This window comes from Sus scrofa, chromosome 1 (genome assembly GCF_054392235.1).
Source record: "Sus scrofa isolate SSC_HxYL_T2T_F1_AM1 chromosome 1, Sscrofa_HxYL_maternal_Yorkshire_Landrace_v2.0, whole genome shotgun sequence".
NCBI lineage: Eukaryota > Metazoa > Chordata > Mammalia > Artiodactyla > Suidae > Sus > Sus scrofa.
Genome location: NC_139383.1, coordinates 198,122,636 through 198,150,148, shown reverse-complemented (window position 1 = coordinate 198,150,148; position 27,513 = coordinate 198,122,636). Strand labels below are relative to the sequence as shown.

General features: G+C 36.7%; 1 protein-coding gene across 2 annotated transcripts; it reads right to left on the bottom strand.

The window, feature by feature from the left end:
* Nucleotides 1-128: 128 nt before the first annotated feature.
* ACTR10 (actin related protein 10) lies at nucleotides 129-27,513 on the bottom strand. Of its 2 annotated transcripts, NM_001444647.1 has the most exons (13): nucleotides 27,318-27,513; nucleotides 24,011-24,083; nucleotides 21,900-21,982; nucleotides 21,247-21,355; nucleotides 19,378-19,485; nucleotides 16,718-16,785; nucleotides 16,058-16,137; nucleotides 11,380-11,415; nucleotides 7,092-7,171; nucleotides 6,940-7,013; nucleotides 3,739-3,820; nucleotides 2,599-2,800; nucleotides 129-1,087 (listed from the first exon to the last, which is right to left on the bottom strand). In NM_001444647.1, the coding sequence occupies exons 1-13, from the start codon at nucleotides 27,392-27,394 to the stop codon at nucleotides 906-908; spliced, it is 1,254 nt and encodes a 417-aa protein (NP_001431576.1). In that variant the 5' UTR covers nucleotides 27,395-27,513; the 3' UTR covers nucleotides 129-905. The 2 variants fall into 2 exon arrangements, 1 of the variants encoding a protein (NP_001431576.1); XR_014830164.1 differs by lacking the exons at nucleotides 129-1,087; nucleotides 2,599-2,800; nucleotides 3,739-3,820; ... (1 more) ...; nucleotides 7,092-7,171; nucleotides 11,380-11,415 and adding an exon at nucleotides 11,804-12,087 and having other exon boundaries at nucleotides 12,599-16,137; nucleotides 27,318-27,455.

Sequence of the window (27,513 nt, the reverse complement as noted above, 5' to 3'; positions counted from 1 at the left end):
TTCTTAATGGACTTGGGATATACAGTCTAGAAATGTATGAATTCCCACTTAGTGCTCAGGACTAGGACCATGCCTATGTATATACTTCCCATCCTCACAGGTATTTAGAAAGAATGAAACCAGCAAAATTCCAGTAAGAGGTAGTTCATTAAAAAATAAAAACAAAATTAAACAATGACTGAGTACATCTTTCAAAGAACCCTTGCCTTGAGAAGATACAAAGCACAAAAAAGATATTATGAATACATGTTTATAAAGTAATTGCATAAAAGTGCATAAAATGAAACATCCTTGCATAAAAATGAAATATCATTTTTCTTAGAAATTCATTAACTGTAAAATTAAAAAGTGACATTTTCATATTTTGCTTACCAAATGCTTAAATATGCTACCCAACATTCTCAATCCAAGAGTCAAATATATTTCTGTAAAAGTAGCATTATTATAACATGGGCACAAATATCAAAACAAAAGGATCTGAAGAAATAAACCCATGTTAATACTTAAAATAACTGAAAATGATAACATTACTCAATGAAATAACTGCTGAAAATAATGAAATTAACGGTGTCTCCAATGCCCAGAATAGATTATAGGAACTGTGGAGTGACAATGTTTTTATTCTCTTTGAAAAATGAACGATGTTAACAAACTTCCAAAATTAAACTGCTTTACTGTATTTTATTGATATAAATGCAATTAACTTCATAAGCATTAGCTACCATTCTATCACTACACAAGAGAAACTACAGTCAAAATAATTAAATATTAATGTGAAGAATAATTACAGAAATGCCTTCACTTCTAATAAAGTCATCTTTAACAGCATCCTACACACTTTGCACAATTTGCTTGTAATTGATTAGATATTTGCAATCAAGCAAAGTCGAATTTTAAGCAAACTTTCATTTCTCAGTGGAAAATGCTCTTTTCATCAGAGGTGGCTGAGATTTTCCGACATCAAACACCATTTCCAAAGGTGGGTTATTAAGAGAACACCAATCAGGTATACGGCCTGTCTGGTTATAATATTCCTTTGAGACTGAACGGCTCCCAAGTATGTCTTGTAGTGCTCCAAAAATAGCCCCTGTATGGTAAAAATATTTTTATAGTTGAGATGAAAACTGTTAACCAGAAAATTTTATGTACACACATATATCCAATTCATTATATGACAAGAGACAACAGGTAAAATTCAGTAATACATATTCACAGTCCTTCCAATTAATTCCAGTTAAGTTGTTCTATATTCCCTATTTTGAATGCTAGGGTAAGCCATAACTCCTGTATTGTAAACTGGGAGTTCCCGTCGTGGCGCAGTGGTTAACAAATCTGACTAGGAACCATGAGTTTGGTCCCTGCACTTGCTCAGTGGGTTAATGATCCGGCGTTGCCGTGAGCTGTGGTGTAAGTTGCAGACGCGGCTCGGATCCCACGTTGCTGTGGCTGTGGCTCTGGCGTAGGCCAGAGGCTACAGCTCCAATCTGACCCCTAGCCTGGGAACCTCCATATGCTGCGGGAGTGGCCCAAGAAATAGCAAAAAGACAAAAAAAAAACCAAAAAAAATAAAAAAAAAAAGAAAATAACTTAAACTGGATTATAGTGAAAATGATTAAGTATTACTGTGTTTAAATGCAGGTGAAGTATAGTAGGGCAGAAAGCATTTTCAACTATTTGTAAATACAAAATAATACCCTTAGTTTTCTCTAAGATTATGTGTCAATAAACAAAACAGCAGTGCTAAAACCAATACGCCAATCATAATATTAAGGGTCTATGCTGGTGACCTTATAAAGACCCACAAGGCAGTCTCAAAAACAGTTTAGTAACTAAATCAATTTGTCCTAAATCAAAATTGCATATTAACCAAATTCTACAAGAAATACAACATCCAATTAAAAACTCAAGACTTGGTTTTTCCTCTCTGAATGACCCTGATACTTTTTAGCTGTAACTACATCGGAAAACACATATCAGAACTTATAAAAATATAGGCGTTCCTGTTGCGGTGCAGCGGAAACGAATCCGACTAGGAACCATGAAGTTGAGGGTTCGATATCTGGCTTCTCTCAGTGGGTTAAGGATCCCATGAGGCTTGGATCTGGTGTTGCTGTGGCTCTGGTGTAGGCCGGCAGCTGAAGCTCGAACTGGCCCCCTAGCCTGGGAACCTCCATATGCCGTGGGTGTAGCCCTAAAAAGACAAAAGACAAAAAACAAACAAAAAAACCCCAAAAAACCTTACACAAATATATACATGCATGATTGTTTTTTGTTTTTTATTTTATTTTTTTGCTTTTTAGGGCTGTGATCACAGCATATCGAAGTTCCCAGGCTAGGCACCAAACTGGAGCTGCACAGCCACAGCAAGCCAGATCCAAGCTGCACCTGCGACCTACACCACACCTCATGGCAACGCTGGATCTTTAACTCACTGAGCAAGGCCAGGGATCAAACCCACATCCTCATGGATACTAGTCAGGTTCATTACCACTGAGCCACAAGGAGAGAACCCATCATCTATTCTAATATAGCCATTAGTAATGTCATTCAGGAACCCATTAATATATAATCATTATTTTTTAAAAGATAAATTCTTACCTCCCAACCAGGCTACACAATTAGCCTTTGCAGGCGGAGTATGAATTCGGAAGGTCTTGGTGCCAAGTGTTTTTTTATACTTTGGTTTTTCTACCAAATACCTTATTTCTGCAAGTAATCTGTGGAGAAATCCTGGCAACATAGATGTGCCACCTATGATGACCAAATTCTCTGCTAGTTGCTTCCTGGTATCTATTGGGCACTGTTATTTAAAGAGAAAGAAGAAAAGAATTAACCTTAACTGTACAAATATTGTTTGACAGAATTTAAGAAAATATACAGATTATATATTACAAATTAAAGAGGTGATCATTTGTATTTAAAAAAAAAAAAACAGGGCCACAGAAAGGTTTCTTTAACAAGGGAGTTTTTTTCATGTGGCAAATAAAGCACTACGAAATATTACCATATACTTATACAGAACTTTAAGTATTTTAAAGTCTAGTAGTACAGAATTTTAAATTCCATAGGGCATAGAGAGGTAGTATGGGAGCAGACTCATTTTCAGGGTAGAATGACTGAGTTCAGCAAAGAATATGACAAATTTTATGTCTTTTTTAATAAGGAAAATATGTGGAGACCTAACTTTTCTAAGGTACTATCTTCATAGTACCACATCCAGAGCCAGTCATCAAGTGGGAAGAGAATATTCTTAGAAAAATTGTTTCTATGTCATTTCTAAGAGTCAGGAATGTTAAAGTCCTTCAATGATGTTATGTTTGTCATAAAAGTCCCTGAGTAAAGCCATAGAGATAGCAAGTATCTTCCAAAGTGAAAGTATTTTGCATGGAGATTCCAAAGTCATTAAACAAGAGACATATATATCCTGTAGAATTTAAAACTTAATACTACACAAACCTGTATCTGAAGAAACTACAAGCCATGCTAGGTACAAAATAAAAATCTGGTATCACAGTTATGGAAAAAATGAATGATATGTCCACAGCATGTATTAACCCTGGGTTTGAAATGTTGTGGATATCGTATTTCAGTGCCAAAGTAAAGCTCAGTAACTACAAAACTTAACATAAAAGCTTAAAACTGTAACCAATGGCTAAAATCAAAGATACAAATATGATTTTTAAAGCTTCTCTAAAGGGCTCTAGTCATAAATTGAAACCTTCTACAAAATAAAAATACCTGCATAAGGGAATCCAATATTAAAGTGGCCACTGATTTCTCTTCATTATCTTGTTCAAAAAGAATTTCCACAACCGAATCTCTAAGGAGATTAAAAACAGAGTGTTTTGTTGGCATCGCCTAATATGATACAGTATCTATTGTTAGTTCTACTGACATACTTTTATTTTTATTTCCTTTTTCTTTTTTTGGCTGCCCCGCAGCATATGGAGTTCCCTGGCCAAGGAGCAGATCCAAGCCACAGCTTCGATCTAAGCTGCAGCTGTGGGATTGCTGGGTCCTTAACCCACTATGCCAGGGCCGGGATCGAACCTGTGTCCCAGCGTTCCCAAGATGTCGCCAATCCTGCTGTGCCACAGCAGGAACTCCAGGAATATTTTTAAGTACTAGTACTATGTTAATGTAGAATAATGATTAAAACACAGTGTGTTTGCATTTGTAAATGAGGAGAATAATGGCACTTGTCTCAGGCGTTGCAATGAAGATTCAATGGGTTAACAGAACAGTGCCTGCCTGGCATCTGTGAGGTATTCCCTAAGTACTAGTTATAACTATTATTATGTATAGATTTATATATATTTGGTCCAATTATATCCTTTTAAACCAAGTAAGAGAAAAGGAACAGAATTCTGTAAAAGCTGTTAGTAGAGACAGGTGGATCAGTAGTGATAGAAGAGATTTAAAAATAAATAAGACCCTTTCCTATCTGGCCCAAAGTATTCCTTTTTTTTTCAAAATAATACATGAAAAAGATTTCTTATTGCCTAATAAAATAATTATTTTTCTGTTAATTCTCAAATTTAAAACACTTTATTTCATTATATTTTATTTTTTAGGGCTAAACCTGCAGCATATGAAAGTTCCCAGGCTAGGGATCGAATGAGAGCTAGGCTGCCAGCCTACACCACAGTCACAGCAACACCAGATGCAAGCTGCGTCTGTGATCTACACTACAGCTCATGGCAATACCAGATCCTTATTAACCCACTGAGTGATGCCAAGAATTGAACCCGCATCCTCATGGTTACTAGTCTGATTCATTACCACTGAACCACGATGGGAATTCCTGAATTTTTTAAAATAGTTACTTTCTCCTCTTATTCTGGGCTTCCTATACCATCAGGAGAAAATTTTAAATAGTAAATTAATGAATATAACTTAAATAAGAGATAAAATGAAGGAGTTCCTACGTGGTACAATGGGATCAGTGGCATATCTGCAGCACCAGGATGCAGATTTGATCCGTGGCCCCACAAAGCCGGTTAAAGGATCCTTTGTTACCAAAGCTGCCATGAGGGTTGCAAGTGAGGCTAGGATCTGATCCCTGGTAGATCTGATCTCTAGCCTAGGAACTCCATATGTCACTGGGCAGCCGAAAAAAAGAAAAAAAAAAAGTAAAATGATACAAAGTTACTACCAAAAAGTATAGCATTCTCACTTTTTTATTTCCCCAACCTACTATCTTTACCATCTGTATATTTACGTTCATCCTTTCACTATTTCAATGTTTATATTAATTATCTCAAAATCTAACAGGAGCTTCCATATTCATTTACATAAATATTTACTTACATAATAATTCTTTTCTGTGTATCTTCTGATCTAATATTTTAAGATGAAACTTTCAAAATACAGTGGATAATGTGAGAAAAATGTGTGTGTGACTGGGTCACTTTGCTGTACAGCAGAAATATAACTGGGTCACTTTGCTGGACAGCAGAAACTGACAGAACAATGTAAATGAACTACAATAGAAAAAATAAAAACCTAAACTAAATAAATAAATAAGAAACTTTCTCAATACAAATTCTGTAAAGCTTGGGTATAAACAAAAATTATATTGTTACCAATATGATTATGTAAGTCCTTGACAACTTACAGTGTATCATCAGACTTAATAGTGAGTAACAAAAAGGTAAATTACTAACTAGTCCTAAAGATTTAGTATATTTGGAAAAATGCAGTTTTTAACAAGACAATGTTTTAAAGTAGGAGTCAGCAAATTACGGCCTGCTAGCCAAATCCACCCCACTGTTGTCTTTTGTTTTTGTTTTTTGGGGGCTGAGCCTGAAGCATAAAAAAATTCCTGGTCCCGGGAATGATCCTGTGCCACAACAGTGACACAAGCCACAGCAGTGAAAATGTCAGATCCTTAACCTGCTATGCCACTAAAGGACTTCCCCACTGACTGTTTTTGCAAATAAAGTTTTATTGGAACACAGTCAAGCTCACTCATTTACATATGGCCTATGGCTGACTTTGCACTCCAGCTGTAGAACTAAATAGCTGCAATAGAAACCATATGGCCAACAAAGCCTGAGATATTTACCATTTGGTCTTTTACAGAAAAAGTTTGATGAATCCTATTTTAAAGTGTCATACTTTATTCTCCCTCTCAAAGAATGGTTAGTTCCATTAATTAAATTATAAATTACTTTGAGGAATAAGAAAGTTGGGTTTTTTTTGTCTTTTTGTCTTTTGTCTTTTTAGGGCCGCACCTGCGGCACATGAAGGTTCCTAGGCTAGGGGTCCAATCAGAGCTACAGCTGCTGGCCTACGCCAGAGCCACAGCAACACCAGATCCGAGCCGAGTCTGGGACCTACACTACAGCTCACGGCAAGGCCAGATCCTTAACCCACTGAATGAGGCCAGGGATTGAACCCGTAACCTCGCGGTTCCTAGTCGGATTCGTTTCCACTGTACCACAACAGGAACTCCTAGAAAAGTTTTTTTAATTCTAAAATATTAAAAAGTTGAATAACATGGACTTGTAGAACAGACTTGCGGTTGGTTGCCAAGGGGGGGGAGGGAGGGAGTGGGATGGACTGGGAATTTGGGGTTAATAAATGCAAACTATTGCCTTTGGAATGGATAAACAATGAGATCCTGCTGTATAGCACTGGGAACTATATCTAGTCACTTAGGATGGAGCATGATAATGTGAGAAAAAAGAAAGTATACATGTACGTGTGATGGGTCACCTTGCTGTACAGTAGAAAAATGACAGAACACTGTAAACCAGCTATAATGGAAAAAATAAAAATCATTATTTAAAAAAAGTTGAATAAAAATAACCAAGAATGATGAAGCTTAATGACAAACACATAATTATTAAATGAGCAACACTAAAGGCTTATACAAGTATTTTTAAAGGCCCCAAATTTAGCTCATTATTTCACTCATAAAAATTAAGGTCCAACCTGATTGATCCAAGGACATGTAAAATCTTTTCTCCATCTAACGGGTAGTCAACATTTGGGGGTGGTGAGGGACGCTGAAATATAAATATCACAAGCATAAGTATACAAAGTATAACCTCTGGAAGAAGAATAAACATTTATTTTTAACTCACCTCAGTATTCCCATCAATATTAAATTTTGCTGCTTGGATTTTTAGTCCACGCGTCAGATCACTAACAAAGCAAGTACGCACTTAAAAGAAAGTAAAGGAGACATTGTTATGATTTGTGATTGAGTCAATGTCCCAGATTTAACATATTTGGAAGAATAGAACAATTCTATTCAATTGGATATATTAATGACCTGGATTTTATAAACAATCTGTCTTTAGTTAGCTTATGACAATTTATTCACAAATAAAAAACCTTTCCATTCACTGAGGAATCATATAATATGTTGCATGTTTGTCCTCCATGAGACCAATTTTTTAAAAAAGCTATCTTTGAGGAGACTATGTTTTTGTTATTTTTATATTCCTTGTATAAATAGTACCATAATAAAAATAACTTTTAACATCATGAAAACGTAGTTACCCTAACAGGACAGCCTGTTTCTTTGAACCAGACTGATTTATATCTAATCTTATGCACCTGATTTTTTAAAAATCTTTGTTGGTCAGAAAGCTGAATTTTGGTATTAGTTGCAGTAACACTCCTTAGTTTAGGGGATTTTGGCATGATTAATTTTCCCTCTTTGCACAGTACATCAATCATTTATTTTTTCACTTTGAACATTTTTTTCTGTTGCAAAGTATCTTTTTTTTTTTCTTTTTCTTTTTAGGGCCACACCTGTGGGACATGGAAGTTCCCAGGCTAGGGGTCAAACCAGACAACACCAGATCCTTAACCCACTGAGTGGCGCCAGGGATCAAATCTGCATCCTCATGGACACTACTCAGGTTCTTAACCCACTAAGCCATAATGAAACTCCCCAAAGTATCTTTTATAATAAGCAGAAATAGGTAAGGAATAAAAAATTTTTTCAAGTAGAGACAAAACTGTTGTTGAATGAAAGAAATCGCATGATTTGGGTAATTACTTGTAAAACATGTTAGCCAATATAAACATATATTATACAAAATTCTTTTTGTTTAATAACTAAAAATATATTGGTTAAGAATCCATATGTTTATAGACAGGTGCTTGAGTTATTTATATATTTTATACTTTATTTAAATCCTCATAATTACTTAAGCAAAGTAAATACTTCTGACTTCAACATTATATATACTTGGCATAGGGAAGTATCCTTTAAAGAAACCAAATTTAGTGAATTAAAAATGCAAGGAGGAGTTCCCTTCGTGGCTCAGTGGTTAATGAACCCATCTAGGATCCATAAGGATGTGGGGTTCAATCCCTGGCCTCGCTCAGTGAGCTATGGTGTAGGTCGCAGATGTGGCTCGGATCCCACGTTGCTGTGGCTGTGGTGTAGGCTAGCAGCTACAGCTCCAATTTGACCCCTAGCTTGGGAACTTCCATATGCCATGAATACGGCCCTAAAAAGATGCAAGGAGTTCCCGTCATGGCTCAAAGGTATCCAGCCTGACTAATACCCATGAGTACACAGGTTTTGGTCTCACTCACTGGGTTAAGGATCTGGTGTTTCATGAGCTGTGGCATAGGTCACAGATGTTGCTTAGATCTGGTGCTGCTGTGGCTGTGATGCAGGCCAGCAGCTATAGTTTCAATTTGACTCCTAGCCTGGGAACTTAAATATAAATTACACTTAAAGATTTTAAAATAATTGAAAAAAATTTAGGTAATTAAACTACCTAACTAATATAGTGTATGAGAGAGAGAGAGAGAGAGAGAGAGAGAGAGAAATTACATATTTGTTTTTAATAGAAATGGGTTCCCAGAGTTCTTCTGTGGCACAGCAGGTTACGGATCCAGTGGTGTCGGGTTCCCATCATGGCTCAGCAAAAACAAATCTGACTAGCATCCATGAGGACCCAGGTCTGATCCCTGGCCTTGCTCTGTGGGTTAAGAATCTTGCATTGCTGTGGCTGTGGTGTAGCCCAGTGGCTATAGCTCTGATTCAACCCTAGCCTGGGAGGGAACCTCCATATGCCATGAGTGCAGCCCTAAAAAGCACAAAAACAAAACAAACAAACAAAAAGGATCCAGTGTCACTGCAGCGGCTAGGGCTGCTGTGGTGGCTCGGGTTCGATCCCTGGCCTGGGAACTTCCACATGGTGCAGGTACAGCCAAAAAAGGAAAAAAAGATGAAGAAGAGATACATGAGAAAAGAATATGACAACATATATGTTTTGCGTTTTTTTATACATAGTGTATATATATATATGTATGTATGTATGTGTGTATATATACATATATATATTTTTTAAATAGCTGCACCTGCAGCATATGGAGATTCCCGGGCCAGGGACTGAACTAGAGCCACAGCTGCAACAATGCTGGATCCTTAACCCACTGCAGTGGGCTGGGGATCCAACTCATGCCTCAGCAGTGACCTAGCTGCTGCAGAGACAACGCTGGACCCTCAACCTGCTGTGCCATAGAGGGATCTCCTTGATTTTTATTTATAAATACACTTTCCAAAAAGGTTAGTTTTCAGTTCTTACTAAAAGCAATATATTAATTTCCCATAATCTTATATGTACTGAATGTCTATTTTTCAAAGTTTTTGCCCATCTGTTATGTTTCTTTGGCTTATGGGAAAGTTAAACATCTTTTCACAAGTTGGAAACTATATGGAAAGAAACATTCCAAAGAGTTAATTATTGTATCATGGGGGATAGGACTGGAAGAAAGGAAGGGAAACTATTCATTTCACTAGAGATATTTCTGTATTATTTGAGCTACTGAAATAAGTATGTACACGACTGAAATTTTATAATAACTGCAGAGATTTTAGGTACTTATACCACATAAGTAAGCAATATAATGAAGAACAAGATCCATTTTGCATTCTTAGCTCTAACCCTACCTATTGTGGGACATGAAACAAATCATTTAATATTTCAATGATTCAATTGCACCAGATTATCTCCAGGTCCCATTTAGCTCTAAAATCCATTATTGTCTAATTCTCTATTAAATATCCTAGAATATTAATATTACACGACATTCTCAGTACTGAAGATCAAAAGATTATATTTTAACTGGTTTTCCTTTCAGTGAATCAAAATACCAGAAAACCAAATTTAAAAATCATCATAAATATACACTCTAACAAAGGAGAAGTGGAGTTCCTGTTGTGGTGCAGCAGAAACGAATCCGACTAGGAAGCATGAAGTTGCAGGTTCGATCCCTGGCCTCACTGAATGGGTTAAGGATTCTGCATTGCTGTGAGCTGTGGCGGAGGTCGCAGACACGGCTCATATCTGACGTTGCTGTGGCTCTGGTATAGAGCCCCAATTAGACCCCTAGCCTGGGAACCTCCATATACCAAAGGTGCAGCCCTAAAAAGACAAAAACAACCAAAAAACAAACAAAGAATAATAACAAAGGAGAAGTAATATATCTTTTTAGAGTGAATCTGGGAGTTACTGTTGTGGCTCAGTGGTAACGAACCCAACTAGTATCCATAAGGCCGCAGGTTCGATCCCTGGTCCCTCTCATTGGGTTAAGAATCTGGCATTGTCATGAGCTGCAGTGTAGGACACAGACACGGCTCAGATCCCAGCACTGCTGTGGCTGTGGCACAGGCTGACAGCTGTAGCTCTGATTTGGCCCCTGGCTTGGGAACTTCTGTATGCCGTAGGTGAGGCCCTAAAAAAATTAAAACAAAAAATAATAAAGTAAATCACATACACTTTCCTCAACTGTAGAATTTCTTAGGTCAGTAAAAATATATTTTTAAAACTAAAGCAAAAAAAAAAAAGCTAAACAACATAAAATCAGTGGTTTTCATAAGTAATTTAACTGTTAATTCATACTGAGAAAACTACTAATTCCTTAGTATCACTGCATACTCTAGCTTTCATTGATAAATTTCATCAATAATACACCACAAATAATGCCAAAAGCTTCCATAAATCTGAAGAAAAACCAAAATTTAATTTATATTATTCCACAGCCTATATGGTAAATATTTTTAGGATGCTACATTATGAACTTAATATATTTTTTATCTGTTTAAATATTTAGAATGTCCTCCAAACACTTAATGATAAAGGGGGAGTTCCTGTCATGGCTCAGTGGTTAACGAACCTGACTAGTAACCATGAGATTGCGGGTTCGGTCCCTGGCCTCCCTCACTGGGTTAAGGATCTGGCGTTGCTGTGGCTGTAGTGTAGGCCGGTGGCTACAGTTCCGATGAGACCCCTAGCCTGGGAACCTCCATATGCCACAGGTGCAGCCCTTAAAAAAAAAAAAAAAAAAAAAAAAAAAAAAAAAAAAAAAGATAAAGGGGATAGAAATGGGAACTAAGTTTACCTTTAATGTCCTCTAAGACACCTTCTGGAATTGAACCTAAAACAGAAATTTTGTTTAGAATGATAAAATATTAATAATAAGCAGAAACAATCTGTTAAATTGCATTCACATTTCCATTTTCCACTCCAGTAATTTTTTTTAAGTGCTATAATTTTTAAAAAGCCAAACAGAAATATAACTCTGCTTTTGGGGAAGAAACTTCATCATTCAAAGCCAAGCCAAAGCACAGAAGTTGAAGCCAGATGTGCACAAAATGCTACAAAATGTCATATACTCATAAATTTGATAAAAACAAGAGCTTAAAAATATGGTAGAATAATTAGCATTAGATAAGAATTGACCAAGAAAATCTTTACCATAAAAAAGATATGCTGGTTATCTTGTGTTAAAGTACTTAGAAGAAATGCAGTTTAAATATGAACTATTTTTCTTTTACAAAAAGTATAATATTTTGTATATAATTTACTTTAAAATTTTTAAACTGTACACTTTTCAATGTATTTAGCCTAGTCTTTAAATGTTACATTAGTATATTCATTCTTTTTTGAACTAGCTCCTAAATACTAAATGAAATAGGCTCATTCAGGGTTCATCTAGGGATACTCAAGTACACATAAGACTTGTCTCTTTGTTTAGGACCTTGACAAGAGGTATTTTATTTATTATTTTTGTCTTTATTATTATTATTATTATTTTTTAGGGCTGCACCTGTGGCATATGTAAGCTCCCAGGCTAGGGGTCAAATCGGAGCTGCAGCTCCTGGCCTAAACCACAGCCACAGCCACGCCAGATCTGAGCTAAATCTGCGACCTACACTGCAGTTCGAGGCAACACCGGATCCTTAACCCACTGAACCAGGTCAGGGATCAAACCCCGCCCTCATGGATACTAGTTGAGTTTATTACCACTGAGCCACAACAGCAACTCCGACAAGAAATATACTAAATAAATATGTGTTTCTGATTCTCCTAAGTGGATCCTTCAGCAAACAGTGATATGATGTCATTCTTCAATTAGCAGGACTGCAAGGCTAACTATCAAATTCAAATGTTGAAACATATGAGAGGGAAAGACTACAATCAGAGTCTAAGACGAATGGTTAAAGAGTGTCCAGGGAGCTTCCCCGTGTTCTGGTTGTAAGGACTTGGCACTTTCATTGCTGTGACCCAGGGTTCAACCCCTGGTCAGGGAACTGAGATTCCACATCAAGCTGCTGCACATCAAAGCCAAATAAATAAACAGTGTCCAAGAAAATACACACTCAGAATTTTAAAGAAATGTTATAGTCTGTTTTAAAGAAAACCTTTATTTAAAATATCTCGCAATGCCACACTAACCTCATTATCTTTGGATATCTTTTATAAACTGTCACTATGATATACTAAAAAGGTAACAGTTTATCTGGAACAGAAGAAAAATAAACTGATCTATAGAATGAAGAATGCTATTATCTTTATCTTCAAATTTATTTTATAGAAGTACAGTTAATTTAAGAATGCTATTATCTTAACTACCTAAAGAACAACAGGAAGACAACATATGTAATGAACAATGTCCTAAAAACTTGCCTTTCTCTTTCCAACATTTATTCAGTGCCTAGGCACTACACTAAGTGCTACAGATTTTGAAAAACAAATAAGACAGGGATTCTCCAAGTCTATTAAGGGAGACAGGTCAGTTAATAGGCGTATTTATTATGTTAAATGTCTCATAATAAATACTGGTGAGGGCATAACACATCCTGCTTAAGGAAAATGAAAAAGGCTTCACAATCAAGATGACATTCCAGCTGAGTCATGTAGAGAGATCAAAAACTCAAACTGGTAAAGAAAAACATCCCAGATAAAGAACAGTATAAAACAAGATACAGGGTTGTGGAAGAACTATGGTGTCAGGACTGTGGCTGGAGAGCCATGTGAAATTTACTAGAGCTAAAATAAGGTGCAAAGGCCTGTATGCTCATTGCAGCACTATTCACAACAGCCAAGACATGAAAACAACCTATATGTCTGACAGATGAATGGATTAAGATGTGATATATATACACAAAGGAATGAATACTACTCAGCCATAAAAAAGAACAAAATAATACCATTTGCAGCAACATGGATGGAACTAGAGACTCTCATACTAAATGAAGGAAGTCAGAGAAAGACAAATACTATGTAGTATCACTCATATCTGGAATCTAGTATATGGCACAAATGAATCTTTCCACAGAAAAGAAACTCATGGACATGGAGAACAGACTTGTGGTTGGGTGCCAAGGGGGAGGGAGTGGGATGGACTGGGAATTTGTGGTTAATAGATGCAAACTATTGCCTTTGGAATGGATAAGCAATGAGTTCCTGCTATATAGCACTGGGAACTATATCTAGCCACTTATGATAGAGCATGATAATGTGACAAAAAGGAATGTATATATATGTATGTGTGACTGTACACTGTATGTACAGCACCTTGCTGTACATTAGAAAATTGACAGAACACTGTAAAGCAGCTATAATGTAAAAAAATAAAAATTATAAAAAAGTAAAATAATCCATATTGATCTAGCTAAATTGTTAGAGATCAAGATTTCGAAAGTTTCATGCCCCTCCAGATTTACCTCTCATTCTATAATAATATCAAAATCATAGAATTAATAGGTTTTAAAAAAATAAGGTGCAAAGGGTTGAGTTTAGTGTTAAAGCATAGAGGTAGAATCAAGTTTGACTGTAAAGAAACATGTATATCAAACAGATAATTTGCATTTTAACCTGTGGGGGCCAGCAAAAATTGTCAAGCAAAAGAACAAGGTAATCGGATTTGTTTTGTGAAAGTTATTCTAGGCAACAGTGTGAAACAGACTGAATCAGTCCAAAGAGTAGGCTCCTGTAATAATCTAAGCAACAAACAGTGAGAGTCTAGTTTATAATGTCTTTGTTTTCAGATGTTCTGTGTTTGGGAATTCCCTGGTGGCCTCCCGGTTAAGGACCAGGTATTGTCACTGCTGTGGCTCAGGTCACTGCTGTGGCATAGGTTTGATCCCTGACCCAACAACTTCCAGATGCCATGGGCATGGCCAAAAAAAAGTTCTGTGCTGTGGATAATAGAAAAAAAGAGAAGAAAAGATTTCTGAGGGAGTTCCCATCATAGCTTAGTGGTTAATGAACCCAAGTAGCATCCATGAGGATGCAGGTTCAATCGCTGGCCTCACTCAGTGGGTTAAGGGTCTGGTGTTGCTGGAAGCTGTGGTGTAGGTCACAGATGTGGCTCAGATCCCACATTGTTGTGGCTCTGGTAGGCTGGTGGCTGTAGCTCTGATTGGTCCTCTAGCCTGGGAACCTCCATATGCCAAGGGCACAGTACTATAAAGACAAAAAAAAAAAAGAAAAATTCTGAGGAAGAACTGAAAAGACTGATAAACTGCCAGTTTTTTAAAATGAGAGATAAGATGTTATCTTTATCTAACAATGATTTTTGAAATGATTTTCGGGGAAGAGATAATGTGTTTACTTTTGGAAATCTTGAGTTTGAGGAACCTAGAGGCATACCTAGTTTATGTTTAATATTTAATAATCAGTTGGGAATATGAATATGAACTTTAGGGGAAGCATCAGGTCTAATACACTTGAGAATCAACAGCATATAGATGCAGCTAAAGTTATGGGAACAGATGAGATTACTTTTAAAAAGATGGTAGGAAGAAAAAAAAGAATAAAAAACAGATCCCTAGAAGAATATGGGCAGAGGAAACTAAGAAGGAATACTTGGAGAAATAAGAGAATACTATAAAGGAAGGGAGTCCTCAAAGCTAAGGAAAGATATCAAATATATATGGTAATCTCAAAAAGTCTACAAACAAAAAATGCTGGAGATCATGTGGAGAAAAGGGAACACATGTTGGTGGGAATGTAAATTGGTGCAACCACTATGTAAAACAGTATGGCGATTCCTCAAAAAACTAAACACAGACTTACCATTTGATCCAGCAATTCCACTCCTGGGCATCTATGCACAGAAAACCATGACCCGAAAAGATACATGTACCCCAATGTTCACTGCAGCACTATATATAATAGCCAAGACACAGAAGCAAGCTAAATGTCCACTGACAGAGGAGTGGATAAAGAAGATGTGGTACATATACACAATGGAAAACTACTCAGCCATAAAAAGGAATGAAATAAAGGCATTTGCAGCAACATGGATGGACCTAGAAACTATCATGCTAAGTGAAGTTAGAGAGTGAGACATAAATGTCATATGCTATCACTTATGTATGGAATCTAAAAAACTTCTAGAAGTTCAAGGAACTTCTTTACAGAACAGAAACTGACACATAGACTTTGAAAAACTTATGGTTACCAAAGGAGACAGGTTGGAGGCGGAGGATTTTGGACAGAAATGTTGTAAAATTCGGTTGTGATGATGGTTGTACAACTGGAAATATAGTAAAAATCAATGAGTTTTAAAAAAAAAGAGCATATGATAATCCACGATGTCAAAAGTTCTAGAATGATTAAAATTCGACTAATGGATTTAGTTATTAACAGCTCAATGATGACCCTATAATTGGAATCACCAGAGTGTCATTTGAGTGATATGGGGAAAAGAGAGTATGTAATGGGGAAAAATGAGTTAAGGAATGAAAAGGGAATGTAAACAACTCTTAAATAGTTTAAAATGATTTTACCCATCACAGACGGAAGGCTCTGTTCTTTAGCAGCACCTGTGTCAACAGTACATTGTTCCAATAGTTGAGTTTCCAACTCCCTGAAGATAAAAAAAAAAAAAATATATATATATATATATATATATTATTGGAGTTAAATATTGCAACTGACATCCTTTTCTTTCTTTTTTTTTTTGGCAGGGGTGGGGAGCGCTTTTTAGGGCCGCACCTGCGGCATATGGAGATTCCCAGGCTAGGGGTAGAACCAGAGCTACAGCTGCTGGCCTACACCACAGCCACAGCAACGCCAGATGCAAGCTGCGTCTGCGACCTACACCACAGCTCACAGCAACACAGGATCCTTAACGCATTGAGCGAGGCCAGAGATCAAACCTGCAACCTCATGGTTCCTAGTCAGATTCATTTCCGCTGCGCCACAATGGGAACTCCTGATATCCTTTTCTTATTTAATATTTACTTAAGTATTATGATCTATTGATCATGCTTAAAATAAGTCTGTTTTACTTTACGAGATGAATATACTAAAGGTTGATAAAGAATGGAGTAAATAGCATTAAGTATCCAAATTACAAGCCATCTACTGATCACTACTGGTAAAAAAATTAGCATGTATTTTTGTGGCACAGGTGAAGCAAATGTGCCAAATGCCAAGAAACTTACTTGTGAAGAGCCTTTCCTCCTAGGGGGAGTGCTCCCCAACAATTTAGTACTGGGATTCCTTCATATATCTACAAGGTAGTCAAGGATATTACCGTTTTAGGAGATTACATCTGTTTTCCTCAATATTTTCCTCACCTATGTAATATTGTTCTTGATCAGCTTGGATGGCAAATTCTTACTTAATTTTAAGTTACAGCAAAATCAAAGACTCTTTTTTCATGTTCTTCTCCAAAGAAAATGGTTATACACACACATACACACACACACAGAATTCATTACTTAGAGCTAAGGTATTTAATAATATAGCCACTGTCCACACGTGGTTACTGAGCACTCGAAATGTGCCTGAACTGAGATGTGCTATAAAAACAAACTCCACAGCAAATTTAGAAAACTTAATATTATAAAAAAACCCTATAAAATATCTCATAATTTTTATTATATATTGAAAAGATAACATTTTAAATATATTGGGTTAAATAAAATATACTACTAATTCCATCTTTTTTTTTTTTTTTTTTGGGCCATATGGAAGTTCCCAGGCTAGAGGCTGAACTGGAGCTGCAGCTGCCAGCTGCCACCACAGCCACAGCAACACAGGATCCGAGCTTCATCTGCAATATCACGGCAGCTCACAGCAATGCCGGATCCTTAACCCACTGAGTGAGGCCGCGGATCAAACCCGCACCCTCACAGAGACTGCAATGGGTTCTTAACTTGCTGAACCACCACACAGGAACCTCCTCATTTCACCTCTTTCATTTGTACTCTGAAACTTGTAGCTCTTAGAACAATTAGGGAGTTCCCATTGTGCTGCAGCAGAAATGAATCCGACGAGTATCACAAGGATGTGGGTTTGATTCCCCACCTCACTCAGTGGGTTGGGGATCTGGTATTGCCGTGAGCTGTGGTGCAGGTCACAGATGTGGCTCAGATCCTGTGTGGCTGTGGCTGTGGCTGTGCTGAGGGCCAGCAGCTGCAGTTCCAATTTCACTCCTAGCCTGGGAACTTCCATATGCCGTGGGCGCGGCCCTAAAAAGGAAAAAAAAAAAAGAAAAATTATAAATTACATATATGTATCTTATTGTATTTCTATTAGAGCTGAGAGGATAGCAGATAGTATATTATACTGTGGGTTTGCTATTTTATTTTACATATTGTTTTTGCTGATATTTTGTAATTACAATATCTATGAAAAGCAGAAAAGTATAATGGAAAGAGCAACGGCTTTGAAGACAAACATAGATTTATATCTTGGCTATATGCTTCTATGACCTTGGGTCAACTACCTGTCTCTACTTTCAATCTTCTTATTTGTACACTGAGCAAAATACTTATGCTGCAGGGTTGTTATGAAACTTATACACAAATACTTTGTATTTAAAAAAAAACTGCCTAATTTAGTGCCTTAGGAATTAATGATTCTTCCTTCCTTCTGATAAATACAAATATAGATCTCAAGATTGCAAGAGTCTTGCATTTATGTACTTCAACCTCCTTTTCAAATGTAGCAAATGTCCGCTATACCATTTTCTACAAGACATTTACCTGTATTATTCTTCTTAAATTTTTCTAATTTAAGATAGGAACATAACAGTTAATAATAAGTAATTTCTTTCTGGGACAGCTTAAATTACTAAGGAGTTCTTCACAATGGCGAAAACTATAAAAACTACAGCTCTTACTGAGCAAGCTACTAAGTGTCAGGTCCTATGCTAAATACTTTATATACATTCCCTCACTCAAGTCACACAATGACCCTAAATGAAGTGGAATTTTTTTTTTCTTTTGGCTGTGCCCACAGCATGTGGAAGTTCCCAGGCTAGGGATCGAATCCATGCCACAGAAGTGAAATGAGACACTGCAATGACAATGCTGGATCCTAAACTCACTGCACCACAAGGGAACTCCAAGATAGAATTATTACAATTCCCATTTTACAGATGAGGAAACTGAGGCCAAAAGAGATTAAGCTACCTGACCAATATCACACAATAATATTAAGTAAAATATTTACAGTAAGAAGCACAGCTGCTATTTACACTTATGTGTATATTTGATTGCGAAACCCAAACTCATAAACCCTATGCCATACTGCCTCCGTGATAGCCTCTGGAGGAACAGACAAAAATAAACGTATTTACTTTTCTACAGTGAGCCCTTCAGCTATTTGAAGGCAGATATCATGTCACCATTAACTTTATTTTATTTTTATTTATTTATTTTTTTTGCCTCTCCCATTGCACACAGCAATTCCTAGGCCAGGGATCAAACTGGCGCCACAGCAGTGACAACACTGGATCCTTAACCCACTAAACCTACAAGGAACTCCTCCAATTACTCTTCATGTGATCTTTTCTTAGAACTTGACTATCCGTGTCAACTTCTTTGATACATCCTAATTAGTTAATGCTCCTCTTAAAAACTGAACATAATAGTCATGAGGTCTGATCTATGGTGTATATACTGGGACCAAGTCATAATGACAATTTCTACAAAAAGTAAATTTAAGTTTCACAATCTTGTGAATTTTTCCACATATTTCACATTTGTAAATGATAACCCAAAATAATTTGATGCAATAAAACTATTTGTAGTAAGCTTAATTATTTTACAGTGGAGTAAAAACTACAAAATCAATGCATTTACAAAAAAGATACAGGTAACACCAGGCTTTCCCTATATCCACAATCCAGGACCATGGCAGAATTTATCCCAAGTGTAAGAAGAGCCATTAGATGACTTGGAGCAAGCAAAACAGATGGAACCTGGAAAACAACAAATCCAAAACAGGAAACAAAACCAGAATGAATGTCAGTAGTTGAAGGTATTTCCCTTACATTTCAAACACATTTGGAAAAATTCATGATTATATTATGGTACCTATTCAATCATATTATGGCACTAAATTAAGAACTAGTTTGTCGTTTTATTTGAATTTACATAATAATCGAAAGATGCTGTAATAAATAAAAATTTTTTTTTAGGGCTGCACCTGCAGCATATAGAAGCTCAGAGCTGTAGCTACCAGCCTACGCCATAGCCACAGCAACGCCAGATCCAAGCTGTATCTGCCACCTACACTGCAGTTTGCGGCAATTTGGGATCCTTAACCTGCTGAAAGAGTCCAGGGATTGAACCTGCATCCTCATGGACACTATGTTGGTTGGGTTCTTAACCCACTCAGCCACAATAGGAACTCCTAAAAACACTCTTTAAATTCTTTAAGTTGTTTCATTCTGAAATTACAATTATGAAGCATTTTTATTAATTCAGTTCTCTCTCAGAGGGAAAACTCAAAGGGATAAAAGAGCTTCAGAGACAAATTTAAAGGAAAATGATAAATTTTAAAAATAGATGTCTTTATCATCAAAACAGAAATAAAAAAAATTCTTGTCTTTATTTACAAAGTTAATAATATGAAGTATACTTCAAAAATATAATATAGCAGTTAAAATTGAAGAATTATAAAAATGTTTAGCTCTGACATATTTCAGTGGGAATTTGCAAGATATGGTGCACCCCAAAAATCATATAAATATTCAATCAAAATATGGAAGTCTATCATAACCAAATGGCTAACAGAATAATGGCTGTATTTTCCTTATCTAAGACAGTAGGTATTCTGATTATATACCAAAGATACTAACATAAACACAACTAAAACACTACGTAAAAATACAGAAAACCATCTATTACAAATCAGATAAGAGCTGAAGTGACTTTTTGCTTTTTTGTGTGTGTTCTCCCTACTGCAAACCCAACTTCTGAATTAGTGACGTAAGGAAGTATGGGAGTATGTAATCTGTTTCTCTGTGCCTGTCTCACTAAATTAGAACTTAGAAATATTAACTGCCCTTACCTCATAAAGACATTGTGACTTCTGATATATTTTGGGTTCAGTAGAATGTATAAAAAATATATTTACATGTGTTTAATTTCTTATATATTGTACACAATTTTTAAAATTAATTAATTTTTTGCCGCATCTGTGATACATAAAAGTTCCTGGGCCAGGAACCGCACCTGCACCATAGCAGTGACAACACCAGATCCTTAACCTGCTGTGCCACAGGAGAATTTCCTGAGAGACATTATTTGAATATTCCACTTAATAGGAATTTAAAACCTAAAATTAAAGAATTGGAGAATTTAGAACAGTCAGCATTAATTAAATATTGAAAACTAGAAAGGCCTGGCAGAAATACATCATACACTTCTCAGCACAGAATATGACTTTTTATTTTGGAAAAAAGTTCCAAAACATAAAAACTTATATTAGAATAAACAAATAAGAGAAAGCAATAAAAAGAAATCTTCAATTATCTAAGAATCAGATGAAATATTAACTATGCATGAAATAACCACAAAACAAAGAAAATGAAGAGTCAATTTGAAGAGGTTTCAGTTTATTCTATCACACGGTTCCTCAAATACATTGTGTAGTATATACAATGAAGGAAATAAAATAAGGACCTTTTAGTTTAAGCTTTGAGTACCTACCAAAAACAACAACATAAAAAAGTTACCTCAAAATACTTGAAAAGAACACGAGTAAGCGTCTCTCTGAAGTGGGAAGGGCATAATACAGACTCAATAACCACAACTCTTCGGTCTCTGGGATTCACCAATAGATGCCTGAAAAGTGAGAGTTTTGTTTTTAAAAGAAAATAAAAGTTTGTATTTATTTTGGTACACAATGCAATTTGTTAAATCTAGAGAAAATATATCACCTCTGCTTAAGAAGCTTTATGACAAAAAGACACCTTCATTTTATTACTGGGGCAAGATAACTTAAATTTTTAATGCTTTTAAAATTTTTAAACAATTTTAAAGGTTACTTGCCATTTAAAGTTATTACAAAACATTGGCTATATTCCCCATCTTGTATAGTACCTCTTTTTTTCTTTTTTTTTTTTAATGGCCACACCCATGGCATACGGAAGTTCTTAGGCCAGGACTGAATCTGAGCCACAGCTGCAGCAACACCAGGTCCTTTAACCCAGGGCCAGGATTGAACCCGTGCCTCCACAGTGACCCAAGCCACTGCAGTTGTGTTCTTAACCCACTGCACCACAGAAGAAAGGCCTAACTTTTTTTTTTGCACTAAGAAATAATACAACCAAATATCACCATAGGGGCATTAGAAAAAGCTAGGTAAAAAAAACATAACTGCATTTACCTGAAATATAGTATGTGGATGAATTCCTTTAGGTAGGAATATAATTCTTCTGTATTGATATTATATTGTACAACTTTGATAGGCTATAAAAAATTAAAAGGATTTATTAATTTACAATAATAAAAATCAGAATTAAAACATGCTTATTTATTCTACCAATGAATTTTCTGATAATAAATCAAAAGCAATTTCTATTTTGAGAATAGATACAAACACTAAAAATAAAAAATGTCACTTTTTTAGACATCTGTAAGAACTAGAATGTCCAAGATGACAAAATGTTTTGGTTTATTGGGATAAAAGTGTGTGTCCATAGTAAGTAAACAGTTGTGTTCAAAACATTTTTCTTCCATCTGACATCATTTTGGCAGTAGTGATAAAAAATAAGTATCAATTAAAAAGCATTAAAGGCTTCCTCAAATACTCCAGACTTGGTTCAGTTCCTGCTATTTACTCCCAAAGCACTGACTCTTTCCCTTTTATATTATCACCCCATTTAATTGCTTGTAAAAGGGTCTACTTTCCATTAGACTACGAACTCTACGGGGCAAGAACTGTTTTTGGCTTACTTATGATATACTCTCCTTCAAGTGATATAGTGCTAGGCACAAAATACCTAGCTCATAAATATGTATGGCAAAAATGAAAACATGCACCATTAGCACTGAAGCAGTATATGCAAACACTAAGCTAAATCAACACTAACAAATCACAGATGCTTCATTTACTGTATCCTACTCCAAAATGTGCTTTTATGAAACCAAATATGCATGCATTTGTTAAATAAGGGAATACTGTCTACATGATATGAAAGTTGTAGAGTTCATATTAAGCAAGAGGAGCTGAGATTATGAAGACAGAGTTATAACCTTCATCAAGATAAAGAAAGGTGTGTGTGTGTGTGTGTGTGTAACTGGGTCACTTTACAGCAGAAATTGTTAGAACATTGTAAATCAACTATACTTTAAAAAATTAAACAAAACCAATCTGAATTTAAAAAAAAAAAAGTAAAGAAAGTAGTTAACTCAGTAGACACACAAATAGGCATTCTTTCAGATCTTTTTAAAAAAAGTTTAAATGATCCTGTGTACCAGGGGCTCCTGTACCAGAGTGGGCTCTTTCAAGACTCTTTACTGGGCTGCATTTCCTCTGGTCCCACCTTAACAACAGCCCAATCGGCTCAGAACTCATTTCTTTCTGCACTGCCTCAGAACCCCCTAACCTTCAGTTTCAATTATTTCATTTTATTTTAAATATCCCCAAGAGAGCCTCTAGTCACACTTAGCCACAACTCAAAGCTATACTAATTTTTTCCTGTGGTATTAATTTTTGTTCTTGCTAGTGCTCGGATTACAAAATTACACAGGTTTTATAAAGGTTGTCTCTCTTTTCCTCCAAACCTGTTTTAATTTGTGATCAAGGAGAGGTTTTCGAGAACACAAATATTAAGTTGTGGGAGAAAAATCTGCACTTGATTTTAATGGGTGAATTTTAGGGCATGTAAAATTATTCTTTCTATTGTTCCATAATTCCCATCTGCCAAATTAGCTTTGGCAAGAAACTTTCTTAACATTTGTTTTTTACAGGTCTTTTGAATTACAGATAAAGAAACAAGGCCCTCATTTACATGCTGAAAAGGGTAAGAATAAAATGATTCTATAATTACAAGGCTTGTGTAATTATTTTAGTAAGGTCATAGTGATATTATATAATTTATCTTGCTATTATATAATCCCATCTATATAAATTGTATAGAAGAGGCATATCTATAGAGACAGAAAGAACATCAGTGGTGGGCTTGGGGTGGGAATGGGGATTAACTATAAGCAGGCATTAGAGAGCTTACTGGGATGACAAAAATGTTCTAAAACTGGACTCTGGTGATGGCTGCACAACTTTATATATTTACTAAAAATCACTGAGTTGTACACTTAAAACAAGTGAATTTTATTGTATGCAAAATTAAACCTAAATAAAGATTCAAAAAAGTTTTCTTGGAATATAGTCATAAGCTATAGATTTATCTGTATTCTAGTCAATCTTATTTAGAGTCCCATTTAAAAACATTTTATAGTACAACATTTATTTTGCTAATTTGCTTAAAAAAATACCTTAGGCATGCCGGCTTTTTTTATTACACTAGGAATTATACATCTTGGACCAGTTTCTCCAGCAAATCCACACCTGCAAATATACAGAAAATTGAAACAATAAATTATAACTTCTTTATATTTGTCACAGAAACAAGTTTTTCTGTATTTGTTTCAAAGCAGTGGTCACAAAAACATGTAGAAATATTTCTGATGCATACACAGGGACAAATAAACTAAGCAAAAATTAATACCATCTATTCATAATTGTGTGTTTTGTGGGTTTTTTTTTTTTTTTTTTTTTTGGCTTTTTAGTGTTGAACCTGCCACATATGAAAGTTCCCAAGCTAGAGGTCAAATCAGAGCTTTGGATGCTGGCCTACACCACAGCCACATCAACGTGGGATCCAAGCTGTGTCTGCGACCTACACCACAGCTTACAGCAAAGCTAGATCCTTAGCCCACTGAGCGAGGCCAGGGATTGAATCTGCATTCCCATGGATACTAGATGGGTTCCTAACCTGCTGAGCCACAACAGGAACTCCGTAACTGTGTGTTAAAGGTAAAAAAAAAATAACAGTTTCAATTAGTAACAGTTAAATAAACCAGTAACAGTTAAATAAACAGTTAAATAAAACAGTTAAATAAACCAGATATTATTATCTTAGTGAATTATCTGTTTTTTACAGGTTTTTACTTGAACTTTATGTACCCCTATCACCCTGGATCTGTACTTCATTCCTATAATTCATACATTACTCACAATTTGATCATTCTAATATCATTAGCTTCCATACTGATGTTTCCTTTGGTTTATTTTTTAAACTATGCATATTTGATATAACTATAATCATACTGTTCAGACATAATGAATTATACAATAAACTTCTGCCAATATTATTGACCTTCGCTACTGTCATTTTAAAAATTGCACAGTATGTCATCCTTTTAAAAAACTGTTCTCTTTCCTTGAGTATTTAAGTATTTCCACTTTTTCTTCTTCTTTTTTTCTTTGCTGAATCTGTGGCATGTGGAAGTTCCTGGGCCAGGGATCAAACCCATGCTGCAGTTGCAACCTGCACCACTGCTGCAGCAACATAAGATTCTTAACCCACTGAGCCACATGGGAACTTCCAATATTTCCACTTCTGTTTTATGTAAAACAAAACTTTGTTAAAAATGTTGTTAAGGAGTTCCCATCGTGGCTTAGAGGTTAATGAACCTGACTAGTATCCATGAGGTCTCGGGTTCGATCCCTGGCCCTGCTCAGTGGGTTAAGGATCCGGCGTTGCCATGAGCTGTGGTGTAGGCTCGGATCTAGCATTGCTTGTGGTGTAGGCCAGCAGCTGTAGCTCTGATTTGACCCCTACCTTGGGAACCTCCATATGCCGTGGATGTGGCCCTAAAAAGACAAAAAAAAAAAAAAAAAAAAAAAAAAAAAAGTTGTTAAGAAGGATTAACATACAAGTTTAGTCTTATCCTTATCTCTTCTTGTCCAGTTTTCAGTATTTACCTCTAATTCCCAAACAGCTCTCTTCATCTTCTATCAGTCACATCTTCATGTTTACTTCTACCAGTGCTCCTCAAATTCTCAAGGGGGCAACCTACTGGTTAGCTGCATAAACTCACCTTACCACCCGCCTGTTGCCTTTGTCAATAATCATTCTCCTATATAGTTGCCTTCTGCTTTTCAATAATTATCTTTGGGTGTCAGCCTCAACATACTTATGTTATTAAAATAAGCCTTTAAAAATAGGTAAGAAAATACAAATATGGGAGGATCTTGCATATTTGTAAGAGAATGTCATGAACCAAAGACTTCGTGTTTCTGTTTTGTTTTTTGTTTTTTTATTTTTATTTTTTTTAGGGCTGCACCCATGGCATATGAAGTTCCCAGGCTAGGGCTGAACCGGAGCTGTAGGTGCTGGCCTACACCACAGCTCACGCGAGGCCAGACCCTTAACCCATTGAGAGGCCAGTGACTGAACCCACATGGTCACGGATACTAGTCAGGTTCCTTTCTGCCGAGACAGGAATGGGAACTCCCTTAACAAAAAAGACTACGTTTAATCCAATTCTGGAGTAACTGAGATCCAATTCTTTTTTTTTTTTTGGTCTTTTTATGACTGGTCCCATGGCATGTGGAAGTTCCCAGGCTAGGGGTTGGATTGGAGCTGTAGCTCTGGCTCATGCCACAGCCATAGCAACGCTGGATCTGAGCCACATCTTTGACCTACACCACAGCTCATGGTAATGCCAGATCCTTAACCCCCTGAGCGAGGCGAGGGATTGAACCTACATCCTCAAAGATGCTAGTCAGATTCGTTTCTGCTGAGCCATGATGGGAACTCCCCAATTCTTAAATAGGCTCTTTTGATGCCTTATTCAACAAATAGTTATGTAACTACATACTATATATTAGGCACTATTTAGAGATATATAAAAAATTTTCTCAGATGATTCCACTTCAGATATATCTAAGATGGAATTCTGGCTGTCACTTGCCTGTATCTTGAACCTAGTACAAGGGCTTTCAACCTGGTGTCCAAGAACCACTGTGAAGGTCCATCAATCTCTGAAGTTTCATGCAAATCATTTAAGATTTTTGTATTTGTGGTTTTGCCTAGTCAAAGGGATCTATGCCACCCTTACAGTTGAGACCATTACTCCACTGTTTACAAGTTGTCTCTTAAAACATGTTAAATTTACTAATCTAAGAGTTGAGCGGTAGAGAGAGCCATAAAGGCTCTCCAGAGTCTTATCTATACAGTTTCACTTCATTATATCTTGAGCCACTCTAATTTGACTTCCTATTCTTCAGAAGCAACAGCCCTGTCTTAAACATATTTGAATTTCCAGCATGAACAAAAGCTCGGAACAGCCCTGTCTTAAACATATTTGAATTTCCAGCATGAACAAAAGCTCGGCTCAATACGTGTTTAATAATGGAGATCGTCATCAGGCATTACAGTTCGGCTGCCACCTTCCTAGGCATATAAGCCCAGGGTAAGCCGGGTCTAGGTCATCGCTGTCATCCCCTGCATAAATGACCCCAAAGGGTCTGTTCAGTTTGGGGTGACGACCTAGGGCGGCGAAGGCAATTCTCCCGAAGCCTCCAGGGCCTCTAGGAGTCAGAACCTGACCATCCCACAGGATCCTAGGGATTCGCACCGCCCACAGTGAGAGTAAAAAGGGGCGTCATTTGCGGAGGTCCTGGGGGAAGAAGTGTCGACCTAGCAAGCCGCCTCTCGAGTACCCGGGCTGGGCCTGGGGTTCGGCTACCCGCCCTCCCCTCAGGACGACCGCAGCCGGCGCCACAGCCACTCACTTGGTAAAAGCCTCTCCCAGGTCTATCACGACCGCCGTTTTCTCCCCGCCGCTCCCCAGGCCCTCGTAGAGCGGCATGGTTGTAAACAAGCTGGTGCAAAGAGGACGCGGACTCGGCGGCCGCCGGGCCTCGGCTCTTGGGGGGCGGGGCGGAGCGACGGTGCACGGGCGGTGGCGGCGACGGCGGGGGCCTCGCG